Source organism: Rhinichthys klamathensis, unplaced genomic scaffold (assembly GCF_029890125.1).
Source record: "Rhinichthys klamathensis goyatoka isolate OS25496 unplaced genomic scaffold, OSU_Roscu_1.1 h1tg000040l_1, whole genome shotgun sequence".
NCBI lineage: Eukaryota > Metazoa > Chordata > Actinopteri > Cypriniformes > Leuciscidae > Rhinichthys > Rhinichthys klamathensis.
Genome location: NW_026606587.1, coordinates 8950977 through 8965184, shown reverse-complemented (window position 1 = coordinate 8965184; position 14208 = coordinate 8950977). Strand labels below are relative to the sequence as shown.

General features: G+C 36.7%; 1 protein-coding gene across 5 annotated transcripts in view; it reads right to left on the bottom strand.

Annotated features, from left to right (window-relative positions):
- The window catches only part of espn (espin), an 81162-nt gene extending 68748 nt beyond the window's left edge, over nucleotides 1-12414 (bottom strand). Inside the window, exons 1-3 of one of the 5 annotated variants that reach the window (XM_056246750.1) lie at nucleotides 12180-12411; nucleotides 11636-12094; nucleotides 8162-8355 (exon numbers count right to left, since the gene is read on the bottom strand). In XM_056246750.1, coding sequence (XP_056102725.1) covers nucleotides 8162-8355; nucleotides 11636-11929 — 488 coding nt within the window. In that variant the 5' untranslated portion in view covers nucleotides 11930-12094; nucleotides 12180-12411. Of the gene's footprint in view, nucleotides 1-8161; nucleotides 8356-11635 lie in introns of all 5 variants that reach the window. The other 4 variants (XM_056246754.1, XM_056246751.1, XM_056246752.1 and 1 more) reach the window with 4 other exon arrangements.
- Between the last annotated feature and the right edge of the window lie 1794 nt (nucleotides 12415-14208).

Sequence of the window (14208 nt, the reverse complement as noted above, 5' to 3'; positions counted from 1 at the left end):
TAAAGAGCAGAATTTAAGCCTGTGAGTAACCAGGTAAACAGTCTGACTGTGGAAACATCTAATTCAGCAATCAGACAAAACAACACAGCCGCATTAGATATTCAGCATATAATTGGTGTTTAAAAAAATATATGGACAACATTAACAGATGATTCAGATAAGAATGGGTTGTTAATCTAAAAAAAATAAAAAACATTTTACTGCGGTGGAGGGACTTCCAAAAGAAAAATAAAGAGATGGTGAATTTTTAAAACAGGAAGAGGAATTAATCAGGGACTCAGTCATTAGGAAGTGATCAGACATGTGAATCTTTCATGAGTGTAACCCTAACAGGCTCAGTCATCCGTGCCCTGGGGGGGCACACACACACACACACACCAATAGACTTATGTAATGACCACAAATACACATACACATTATTTATATGGCTAAAAAAAAATTACAAATACATAAAATACATTACATCTATAATTTATATTCAAGGGAAGCCATTGTTTCACCAATGAAACCAATAAACCAATATAAAGTATTGATGGTGTATCATAATCAACATTATTTTCTAATTTACTATATTCTGTCTATACAACCCCAGGACTTCCTCATCTCTACATAAACAATGTTTGTAATGACATCATAACACTATTGTATGTTCACAAAGATCCCTGACCTGATACAGCCTTATTTGAGGCACAGCTGTCCTTCCTGTCTGAATAATTTAGGCTCGAGTGAAAAGGTAACAGAAGCAGCTGTCAGAAGATGTGGCAGAGCAAAGCACTTCAACCAACAAAGTCCCACTTGACCTCTTTTTCACAAGGCTCAGTTGATCAGCTTTTTTTAAATGTAACAGTAATGTTCTTACAAGAGGTAGACCTTGATAAAAGAGAACATGTCAGCCAACTTTAAATGATACTAGAAAGTAGCCTAATGGAAACACAATGAAATTGGACAAAAGGACACATTTAGAATTATGTACCAGTAGCTTTATTCCTTGCAATTACAGTGAATGTCCTGCAACCAGATCATTAAATCAGTGAGCTGAATATGAGAACAGGACCAGTCTGAAAGAATCATTCACATTCTGTTAACTGAATGAACAGATTAAAAGAATCAGACTCTGCTACTTCTCTCAGAAGAAAGCTTATGGAAAGTGCGTAGCTATCAGAAGTGTAGATGGGACAGTCGCATATTTCAATACCTTCACATACTTAACCATCACTGTTAAAAAGATAGGCCTACACTTACGTTTTACACTTCCAGCAATGGCCGTACGTGCATTCACAAGAGAGTCGTGTTCTGGCGGAAGGGTGACCTCTGAAACAACTTATATTGAAATCCTCTGACATTTTTATTTTAGACTTCTAATTCGTGACTAGCGTTTTGTCTTGCTCTATCTTCTGCGCTATCTTCTTCTTCGCCAATTCTCACCTAAGCTTATGCTACGCCTACATCATTCATCCTACGTCATACATCAGGTCAGAGGTCACCCTTCCGCCAGAACTCAGAAAGAAGAATGTCATGTACACCTAGGATGGCTTGAGGGTGAGTAAATTATGGAATCATTTTTAGGTGAACTATTCCTTTAAGTATCAAATTAAGGCCTATACAATCCTAGTTACACCACTGGGCCAGAGTCAAGATTTGTAGTGAATAATGACTGTCCTGTGATACTATTATGGTGGGTTTTTTTGACGGATATCAAAGGGTGAACAATCTGAAATAACTTGACTAATATATTTAACAAAAATATATCAACAGCACTGTCACTTTGGATTCTTACACTTTATGACACATGAGGTAATTGAAGCAAGTTAATGCCCCTAATCTGTATTAGCTGGTTGTGTAACTTCCCCCACCCCACCGCCCCTTTGTGGCACCTTATGTTTACATTGAGTTTTATGACCAATGCATTCATGTCATTAGCTTTATCACCAGAGGACCATGTCCTCCTCGGCCTGTGAGAACATGATATACATGAGCAAGCAACACCCCAATTTGTCCTCTTCTCATAAATCACTGGTTCATTCCCTTATCTACATCTGTCCCGGCACATATTCTTCTTTCACAAAAGACACTGATACCCTAATAATGCCAACAGAGCGCTCCATTGAGCAGTCAGTCTGACATAAATTGATAAAGCTTGGTGTGTCCAGCCATGTTCAAAAGACAGTGAGATAGCATTAGACAAAAGACAAAATTGTGCACTAGTCTTCTGCTTTTTTTATGCTCTATTATTATATATTGCATGGTAAATGAAAGTTTCCTTATGTTTTCACATATCTGCAACAAGATATGTTGTGTTATTAATCTGTTGTTTTAACTTTTAACAGCAGTAATACAGTGTCTTTGAATTTTATATAATTTTATGTTATGTTAATTCTCTTATTATAGTAGTGCAGGATGACGTCAGAACCCGGAAAACTAATTCGCCGCTGGTTCCTTCAAGATTGTCCAATGGGGTTTTATAACAGAGTTACTCTTTCAGTGCAGTGATTGCGTATTTTTGTAGGCCAACCTGGAAGTTAGCATCATCCTGGTTCCCTCGACAAAAACCCAACAGGATTTTTCAATTGGCTTTTGGATTATAGCAGAAAATAAACTGTGACCAACAAAAGTTTATGATTATTAGACATTTTGTGCATCATAATGATCTTCACAAATGAACATAACTTTTATGAATTTTTAAGCCAAAATTGAATTGCCAGAAGTAAAAAGCTAAATATATGCTATAAAAAAATCCATTGACTTCGAGACGATTGCTAAAATGCTCTCGTTTCCAGGTTTTGGCATACAAAAATACAATGTTTCAATTGCAAAATAGCTAGGTATGCAAGGAATCCATTACTAACTGGGTCCATATGCCTCGGACTTATCCACTTTGATATATACACCTCCGCTGATTCCTATTGTTAAGTTTACACATGTACAAACCTCTCTAAGGTGTGTCACCACCATTAGTGTCATTTTCTGCACACCCCATTCAGCCATAGTGTTCTTGTAGACAGCTGTGCTATGGCATTATCAACATCAGTAAGCTGCTTTGCTATAAATCATCACAACACTACTATGCGGCACCTACGTAATGTATCAGACATTTTAACCACCATGTCAAGATTCATGACCCCTGACCAAGAGACATTCCCTGTAATAAGAAAAGGACACAGATACAATACACCTGCCCTGACCCTCTGACATGAGAATGTTATCTCTACCCTCCAAAAGCAACCTTATCATCACAATGCAGAAAACTCCTACATAGCAGACCTCTATTCAAGAGTATTTGTTTACCTCATTAGTTTATCACTTGTGTGATACTGACAGTCACCATTGAGACAGGAATACACCGTGCTGAATGAGCAAAAGCAACATCTCTCTTACTGATTAAACTTTCAGGGGGGTTTACTAAGGATTAACTGATAGCATTGTTTATTTGCAGCCGCTGTCTGTGTTGTTTTAGCGCCCAGTACGCTAAATGAATTATGCAAATCAGATAACAACACAAACTGCTGAACTTCAATTTACACAGCACAGTGCCCCATACTATGGGTCAGTTTTAAATGCTAGGTTGTAAACTGTAAGAAAAATGGAAAATGCACTGGTGATTTTCTGTCTGGAGGACATTATCCGTTAAGTTTACTGACATTTCCTTTAACCCTAATACACTACACAATGCAATGTATAATTCAAAATTCGGGTGAAACCTTAACCCTATCCTATGAAAAATCAAGATGGAAAATTCCTTTATATTAACCCAATAATATAAGTATGTGTTTTTGCCCTATGTCACTAGGACAGTACATTTAAAGGGATAACTTTTGTACCTTATCTTCCCCTAGAAGGTGCACCTAAGAGTGCGGCAATATGTATCCTTGAGGTATACAGTTATGAACCATTTAGGTTCAAGATATAAAGATGTAGCTTTGAGGGAACTGACAAGCTGTCATTCCTCTAAAGGTTAAAATAGCTTAATTTTATATGCCAACTCCTAAAAGTAAAGGTTCTTTATTAGCATATGATTCCATGAAGAATCTTTAACATCTATAAAGCCTTTCCATGCACAAAAGTTTCTTTATAGTGGAACAAGTTTCTTCACACTTTAGCAAAAATGATTGTTCTAAGAACTGTTCACTGAAAAGTACTTTGAGGAAGCCAAATGGCATTGCTGCAAAAACTTATTAAAGTTATTAAACTAACTTAACTATTGCTATTTCAAAGCATTTAGAAAATGCTTAAACTATTTTGCAAATGTTTGTGATGAAATACCACACGCAAAAGTGAAGCAATTTGTTTAAATTCAAAATATTTAGTGAAGTTGCGCCTCAACAGTTTTGCATTTATCCAGCTTAAAGTCAATGTGACATCAAAACTGACCTTATTTACTTAAAGCTGCAGTCCGTAGGTTTCCCTCTTTGTCGCCATCTCCGTTTGAAATCTGCAATTGCAGTTATTCGCGGAATTATCAACTTTACGTGGGTTGTGCCTCGGCATGACAGCGCGGATGAATCCAATGTTTTGAGGAGAATGTGCAGCTGCCAGTCACCGCGCCGGTGTGGATACTGGCATTCGGAATCACAGATTCTACTTTTTGGAAGTATGACCAACATAAGAATTTTCACCGGAAAATGTCATCTGAACAAGTAAGTAACATCCACTTTTGCTCTGACCCGGTTGCAGTCTCTTTTTTTCTGTAGCCACTCCGAAGTCCGAAGTCTTTTGCATTTTACAACGGGTGAATGTCCAGTTGTCACTGGTGATTGTCGTTTGAACCTTTCTGGATCCGCCATCAAATTGATAAGTTTAATTATATCAAGTGCTGTGAGAAAAGGCTATAAATCTCCACCTCCAACATCCTCACATGCAATATAGCCTACTAGCCGAGACTCTTCTTTATTTGTACAGATGTGACGTAATGACGCAAAGACATGCTCGAATTTCCCGCGGAAATCCACCAGTACCACTGGAATTACAAACATTATTACAAGCTTACCGTTTTGAATCGAGCTAAGGCAAGCAGATAGTTTTGAACACTGGCTGGTTATGTCCTTGCTCAAAAAATGATTTTGGATAATTTTTAACCCAAAAAAAAGTTACGGACTGCAGCTTTATTACACATTCTTGGTCTTACTGTGCATGGTTCATAATCGTACCTTATTCCACATGATCTTAATATCAAAATGTGTCAACTTGTTCCATTTCTGAACTGATTTAACCTTTTGAGATGGTGTCACAAGTCCCTTTCCCTTTTCAACATCTCCCCTCTAACCACTTCCATTCTAGTTTACAACACACACATTTTACATAGAAAATAAAAACCTATGAAAATTTTATAAAAATTATAAAAAAATAATAAAAACACATATTGTGCAGCGTTTACCTCAGTAAGTTGGCCGAGTGAATCTGTGAGCGAGTGAGTGGAGGCCGGGCTAATTAGCATATTCATGCTCCACGTATACTAAATGAAGCAAGGGTGTAGAGTTGCATCCAAGCTGTTTTAAGGCATGAAGAATTTTCTTTTCACTAGAAAAAACGTTTAAATATGTCATTTTGGTGATCAAAGATAAGTTTTAAGGGATACAATTATTGACTACAGGGGGACTTTAAGTTCAGTGCCTGTTTGCCTGTGTGACCCAGTTTTTTAATGTGTGCCAGTTTGTTCCCTTGATTGTATATCCCATTCACCTGTTGCCCATTAATTAGCTGTCTGTATTTAAGTCATGTCTTCATTCAGTTCATTTTTTTTCAATCAATCAATCTTAAGGTGTGATTTGTTCATTTCCCTTGAGTTCTCCTGTAATATATTTGGATTAAATAAGATTTTGTTTGAATCTTCGTCTTCGTGCGCTTCCTGGTAGCAGACACCTGAATTATATTTGTATTCTTATGAATTTCCTGTTTCACTCACTCAGCCATATCAAAGACTGTAAATTACCAAGTCAGATCACTTGTATGAATGGGAGAAACTGCAGCTCGCAATATGGCGGCTCTAGAAAAGGAAGTCTCACTTTCTAAATAAAAGGGCCAAACACCAAGTACAGTCATCACATCACTGCTGATCACACACTTACCACCTGAAATATATGCTGGTTTTAATGTTATGAGTGAGAAGGTCTGCTCACACCATCACAAAAATTCAGTGTGATAAATAATTTCCTAAATATCTACAATATCGACAGAATCAATTGTACCACTTAAAAGGGACATCCAGCAGTAATAGCTGACTAAACTCAGCGTTCAATGATGGTGGACATTGATCTTGGCAGCCGGCTGCAGTGCAGACTGTATAGCAATAAACATGACAGTCCTCATATACAGCAGGAAATGAAGTGTAATCATATCTGTCTTTACAAATAATTACACTCTTTTGAAGCCAAGAGCCTTTCCTGAAAGACTTAACCATTTTTCATATAAAAAGTGTAACATTGCTGGACTGAATGTTGGATATGTTGTAGTTAGTGTTTACAAAGGCAAGCATGCAGCACTATTCCTATTGCTCATATTTACGAAAAAGCTAAAATCCTAATTTTTAATTGTCGGAAAATTAAATGGGCAAAAAGAAATCCCATTTACTGGCATTACATGAAAGACCAGAGCCATGTCTAAAGACCAGAATATCATAGAGACTTAGTGGACGGACTCTTTTTACTCTTTATACCAGCGTACCAAGCAGCCATCAGAACATTCTAGTAACCCTGTCAATCATCCACAATTCCCTAATATTGTGAGTTTCGCATGGATAAGCACCACTCACATTTTCTTCTTAAAAAAAAGTAAAACTGTAAAGGTAAAATCTGATTCTGCTATTGAACTGTAAGGTCAGGAAGCAATAAAAAAATATTAACTTGACATTAAACTATTAGATACATTCATGAGGCAACTTCCTTTATTGTAAATTGATTGGTTTAAAGAATACCAGGATGTCTCGAACCTGTTTGAATAATAACGCTTATAATACCAGTGTTGATACCAATGCACATGATCTTAAAACAATGCATGTGTTATCTCAGTAAGAAGAAAAGAAAGTCTGTTGCAAAGAAATTATGTTAAAGGGATAGTTCACTTTGAAATTAATTTTTGGTATGTTTTAGCTTACCTCAAGGGCATCCAAGATGTAGGTGTCTTTGTTTCCGCAGTAGTTTCAATTTTTATATTATTAGGTCAAACCGTTCTTGTCTGTCAGTCATATAATGCAGGTCTATGGTCACTTCCTCAAAGAGCATGCACAGAGAAGTCCAAATTAAACATGATTTAATGACTCATAAATGTAAGTACACATTGATGGCCTAAGACACGAAACGAGCGGTTTGTGTGAGAAAACGAACAGTATAATATAGTTTTTACCTCTTGTAACCATAGCCACGTCCAAGTGATCTGAGGGCGCGGGCGCTTCGGTCTGCGCAAGCGCCGGAAAGCACTGTGAAGATCTAAACATATTTAGATATACAGAAATCGCAAGCGCCCACGCCCTCAGATCACTTGGACGTGGCTATGGTTCAAGAGGTAAAAACTATATAAATACTGTTCGTTTTCTCACACAAACTGCTCGTTTCGTGTCTTAGGCCATCAATGTGTACTTACATTTACGAGTCTATGTGTTTATACCTAAGGGCCACTTGTTTAAGAACATTCACTGATCTTAAAGTCCCCCTGTGGTGAAAATCAAGCTTTTAAATGTTGTTTATATGTCTGTGTGGTGTTTTAATGTGCTTTAAGACAAACCATGTACAAATTCATTAGTCAACACCATTGCTGAGTATTTTCTCCTTAAAACTGCAGTGAACCAAAGACAGTCTCAAAAACGCGGTTTGAAATCGCTGGTGTTTCTGACGTCACAAACTACCTTGTAACCAATCACGACAATGTGTGCTCATCAACGAGTGGATCTCTGAGCTGGTTTGAGTGAGTGGAGCTAATTTGCATGAAGACATTATTTTCAAGGACAAAACATCATTTTGTTGATCAAAGATGAGTTTTAAGGGATACAATTATTGACTACAGGGGGACTTCCTGTCTAATGACAATCACTAGTCTAATAAGATTGTGACATGTTTATGAAAATGCTTGGACGAGAGTCAAAAAAGGAAAAAACAAAGTCCTGCTACTTTGGATGAATTCTACCAAACACAATTATTTCACACTCCCACTATTACACACTGTATGATCTTACTTTGGGCTGTGTTCCAGTAGCAGCCTGAGCGAAGGCAAGTCCCCTTTAGCTGCAGCATAATGAACAGGCAATGCCCCCGTATCCGTGGCAACAGTAGGATCCCCTTCCCCACTTTTCAGCAACCATTCAATGATCTCATGATGGCTGAAGCGAGAAGCCAGATGCAGGACAGTGGCCCCTGAGCTGTCCTTATCCTGCAAACAACACAGTACATAATAAATAACATATGTTAAACTATATCATACAATAACTAACATTCAGCTGGAATTCAGAAATGTAAATCTATGGTAAATCTCTCTATTATTCAAGGGCAAAAACTTTCATGCTACATGTTATAAAGCACTGACAGGGAACATGGGTGCATTTTAACAGATTTATTAATATGAGAGACTATATTTTTATTAGCTAATCATTTTCAGCACATACGCTGACCCAGAGTCTCTTCTGGATCATATTTAACTGGCCAAAGTTTTGTAGTCAATCAACTTGCTCTGCAGGTATGAAACACAATAATGAAATGTGAAGCCCTGCTGTAGGCGTCCCGCTCCCCATTGATGGCAGAGATAACTTCCACTATTGCATTTACAAAGAAGGAAAAACGGAACAACAAGACCTCTACTTTCTCATTACGGCAGTTACATTTTTTTGGTCACATTTTAGTTTAGTTTAGTTCAAGTTCAATTCTCACTAATAACTAACGATTAACTACAACTTTTGCCTCAATAAAATTACTGCATATTAATAGCTAGTAACCGGATGTAGAATATGGTCATGCAGAATAAGGCATTAATATGTGCTTTATAAGTACTAATAAACAGCCAATAGTAATCCTAGTAATATGTATGCTAATGAGCAACTAGTTACTAGTGAGAATTGGACTCTAAACTAAAGTGTTGCCATTTTTTTTATTGAAAAAAAGATTGAAGTGATAAGTTTACAGTTTATTGAAGTGATAAGGTGAGGTGTACCACTAGATCTAATTATTGGGTATAGACTAACAATATTAATGTTACTTTTACATGTAATTTTTTAGTATATCTAGTATATATCTATATCTAGTATATCTGCATTATAATGGCAGGGGGGAAAAATACTACATGTTGTTACTATAGAGTTAGGATTAGGGTTTGGTTTAGGGTTAGTTGCATGTAATTATGCATAATTCATAGTTATTACTACAGTAACAACATGTACCGTGTAACAAGAGCACTGTAATAAAAAGTGTTAACAAAATGTTCCACCTATTGAGAATGATGTAGTGTCATCGACACTGTTCTGTCATTAATTACTCACACTCATGTCATTCTAAACCCATAAATCCTTTGTTCATCTTCTGAACACAGATATTTTTGATGAAATCCGAGAGGTTTCTGAACCAGAAATGATACGTCATTGCAACTTTCAAGACCCAGAAAGGTAGTAAAGACATAGTTAAAATAGTCCATATGACTGGTTCAACCTTAATGTTATGAAGCGACAAGAATACTTTTTTGTGCACAATAAAACAAACTAAAATAACCACTGTAGTCACATGGACTATTTTAATGACATCTTTACTACCTTTCTGGGCCTTGAAATTTCAATGATTTTGCTGCCTATGGCTGGTTCAGAAACCTCTAGGATTTTATCAAAAATATCTTACCGGTAATTTGTGTTCCGAAGATGAACGAAGGTCTTACGGGTTTGGAACTACATGAGAGTAATTACTGACAGAAATTTCATTTTTGGGTGAACTAACCCTCTAATTCACGTACTTTCAAACTACATTATAATCTCGTACTATACATGTGCTTTAGTATGTTAGTTAACACATCTAAATATGTGTACTACTTTAAAGCTAAAAATTTACTTTAGTAAAACTTTTTGACAATTATTGGTGCTCTTTTTTTTAAGTGTGTGTTAGGAAACATAGTTATGAGTAATTTCAGTAAATATTACATTATATACAAGAATTCTTCTTTTTCACAAGGGACCCAATAATGCTTCACAATCACAACAGATTATTGAACAGGCGATTTTCTGACGCATTTAACTGCAAGATGTATAATCTGTATAACTCAATTCCAGTGACTCAAAAAAAAACTTCTTGTGGGCCTGTGATGTTTATGGAAGCTATCTGAGACTACCTTTTCCTGAAAAGAGCAATTAGACAAACACACTAACATGGCCCTACTATCTCATTCCACTGAAATCTTTCCTTCCTTTTGTTTTGCATTGGCTGGTTATATCAGTCTAAACGCTCGTTGCACTTACAGAACACACTGGCTTCATTCCATAATTATACTCACTGCATGAATCACACACTTGACTCCATGAGGACGGTATTATCCACAGCCCGGGTCAAGCGGCTAAACTGAAGTCACACTCTTAAAAAGACCTCAGGAGGAACACTGTTGAGTAAATTCTTTGACCATGAGACTTAGTTAGATTAGTGTTAAAAGGATCTTCTATTAATAAGATGGAATTTCTTAGCATACGAGGCGACGATTAGGCCATGAAAGCATTTTATGCACCAGTGTGGATGCTGAGCATACACTGATGGTTGTCTTTCAATGCCCCCCCCCCCCCCCCCCCATAACACTAAATAACATCAACGGCATTTATGTTACGCCTGTTTGAAACTAATTACTGCAAAATATATTGATCCATGACTAATTGTGTGCAGTGATTAAAGACTGAGGTTTAGGTCATTTAACTTAACATTATTATTTTTTAAATGTTGCAAGTCTATGCTGCTAATGAGAATTCCTGAAATTATCTTTATTAATTTTGAGATGGACATGATTTTCTGATTTGTTCAAGGTGATCAATTGTTGACATTGTAGGGATAAAATATGCAGTGGGGCAAATTTATATAAAACATATTAACATAAATTAGTTAAAATACTGTACCTATGTCATGGAAGAATGTTTGAGATTAAACAGAAATTGTACACCCTTTGCTGAAATGTAATTTGATTTTTTATTGGTCTTGCTATATCAGAAGTATTCCCTATATGCCTTTTGTGTCATGTTCCCCACAGTTTACTCCAAGTGAGTAAAGGCCCTTCTTTGCTGCCTTAAAGGGATAGTTCACCCAAAAATAAAATTGTGTCACCATTTACTCCCCTTCATGTTGTTCCAAATGAGTTTCTTTATTCTGTTGAACACAAAAGAAGAAATTTTAAAGAATGTTGTTGATGGCACCCACTGACTTCCATAGTATTTTTTTCGTAGGCTACTATGGAAGTCAATGGGTGCCGTAACAGTCAAATGTCTGGTTACCAACATTCTTTAAAATATATTATTTTTTGTTCAACAGAAGAAAGAAACTCATACAGGTTTGGAACAAATTGACGGTGAGTCGCCTAATGACACAATTTAAATTTTGGGGTGAACTATTCCTTTAATGTTAACATGATTTTAAATAACTGTTTATTATACATGGACGCTGTAATGTAAAGTGTTACTGAAACAAGTAAGTTAGATACTCACGGCCGCTCGACATCCTCCGTGCGTCACGAGCCACTGTAGGCAGGTCAGGTTGCCCGTGGCTGCGGCGTCATGAGCAGGACTCGCGCCGTTTCTCGCCAGGCTGTTCGCCGGTAAACCCGCTTCCTCAACCAAATACCGCAGACAGGTGAGCTTCCCTGCTCGAGCGGCGTGGTGTACGGGAGTCGCTCCCAGCACATCTTTCACATCGCCGTTGAGTACTTTCTCCGCTAATTGTACTTTCAAAGTTTGTACATCCCCTTGCCTTGCTGCGAGAAGTGTCCTCTCAACCACCATGATGATGTATCCTCCAAACAAATGACTATTAGCGCACCATTAAGCGTCAGTTAGAAGTCCTCACTACAGAGAGCGTTCTCAGCGCAGCCTCCCGTAAGCGAGTTACATCGTTCTGTCCATCCCTCTTTGTTTGAATCACCAGACCATACCGGTATAGACATATATCTAAGAAATATATTCAGATGATATAGTATTAATCAGTATATGGCATTTTGACAAAAATTACCTTCATTTACCGCGTAGCTCCTACCTAAAGAAAACCAGCCAAGCATTTCTTTACGGTCTTCTTTGAATGTATCCACTGGCTATACTGAATATTCCACCTGTTATGTCCCTTAACTAAACATAGACACAGGCTAAACTAAACAATAACACCGCAAAACCAATGCGTCTATAGCGCTATATATTTGGCTTGTTGTCAAACGGTTCGTTCAGAAGTCTTGAGGGACTGAACTTGTGAATAATCCATTAAGGGGAGGAGAACTGTAACATGTTGGCCCCACTCAAATCGGCTCAGGTGTTAAAGGGACAGCGCTTCATGATGACGTTGTTTGGTTGTAGCCTTCGAGTATCTCATGTTTTCTAAAACAAAGGATAGGCCTATTAATTTTATGCATATTATAGTATTTCTTATTGGTTTGTGTTGTCATGCGTATGTTTCTTTAATCGACATGATTATTATGCAGCAGAAGAAGGCATAGTAGAGATAGTTTATTTTTCTCTACTCTTCATATACTCAAGTATTCAATAGAAAAAATGTAGATTGCAAACTCTAACACAGGCTACTCATTTATACTTGATATGTAGGCTATTCGATATTAATGTTCGTATCTATTTTGGAACGGGCAGATGCAACCGACTGATAGGCTACCTCAAAGGCCTTACCTTACCAACAGATGGCAGGCTCGCACAATATTTGTTGCACAGCGGTAGCCAAAATGTCAGCAATATAAAACAGCCTATTTTCTTTTACATTTTAGGATCAGTTTGTTCCCATATAAAGTTATTGTATTGTCGTGGAGACCTGATAACGTTATGCATACGTGTTCTTCACAAATCGTTCGCACATTATTTTCATGATCACAAAATGTGTGGCCACAAATAATAAAATATAGACCATGTGGATTTTGGGTTCTCCAGACACTTGGATTTGTGCTTGTTTGGTTGGTCACTTAATTCTAAGTTAACGGTGCATGTGGGCTAATCATTTATCACGTGTCCACTTAGGCTAAATCTTAGACTATAGGTTACATGTTGGCTTAACATCATGTGGGCGGCGGGCCTAAGGGTAAAACTGTTGCAGTGTCTTGAAAAAGTATTATTAGCAATTCGTCTGAACATAATGTTAGTGAGATTTATGTGAACACTTGATCTACAATCGCGAGTCACTGAATAGTGAAGCTGCGACATTCTAAACGGGGTAATGTGTTTTCATCAGAATTGGGTGGAGAAAATAAACAGGCAGTTGTTCGGAATAATATTATAATTGACAAATTATTCATGATGTTTATTTGATTGATTAATCAAATCTCAAATCTGAGGTGTCAGTGGTGATATTCAGTAATTAATTAATTATGACATATACCTACTTTTAATTAAAATATGGATGCCTCAATATGTAATTCATAATAATTGTACCTTTCAGAAGAATCTATTTGACTGTGATTCTGTTATTTGATTTAAACTTGTCAAATATGCCTGATTTAATATTGTACATTAAAGTCACCTTTAATATGTATAATAAAACACATTAATAAAAACTACATCAAATATAATGTATACATTCTGTAAAATTAGATGACTAATCTGCTTCCTGGCCACAGCTGGCCCTTTTTTCGTTTTCTTTTTCCTTATTCTTTCTTTCTTTCTTTCTTTCTTTCTTTCTTTCTTTCTTTCTTTCTTTCTTTCTTTCTTTCTTTCTTTCTTTCTTTCTTTCTTTCTTTCTTTCTTTTTGTGCCATGACAATTAAATAAGCAGATGTTTGTAGAGTAGCTATCTCCAATAATATTGACTGTTTTTCCTTAAACTTTTGTAAATGCTCATTGTTCTTAAGGACATCTTTCTTATATTACTCATGCATCTATCACGTAGATGCACATCGTCTAGGGCAGGCCACCACTTATTTATTTTTTATTCTCGAATAGGACTTAAATTCTTTAATAGCGTTTACTTGGTGTTCCTTGCTTCCGATAAACTCTGAAAATACTTGAGAGAATTAAATTTGCCCCCATTGGATTTACTAGAAGTTTGATCCTCTCGTTAATTTACAACATTTTACT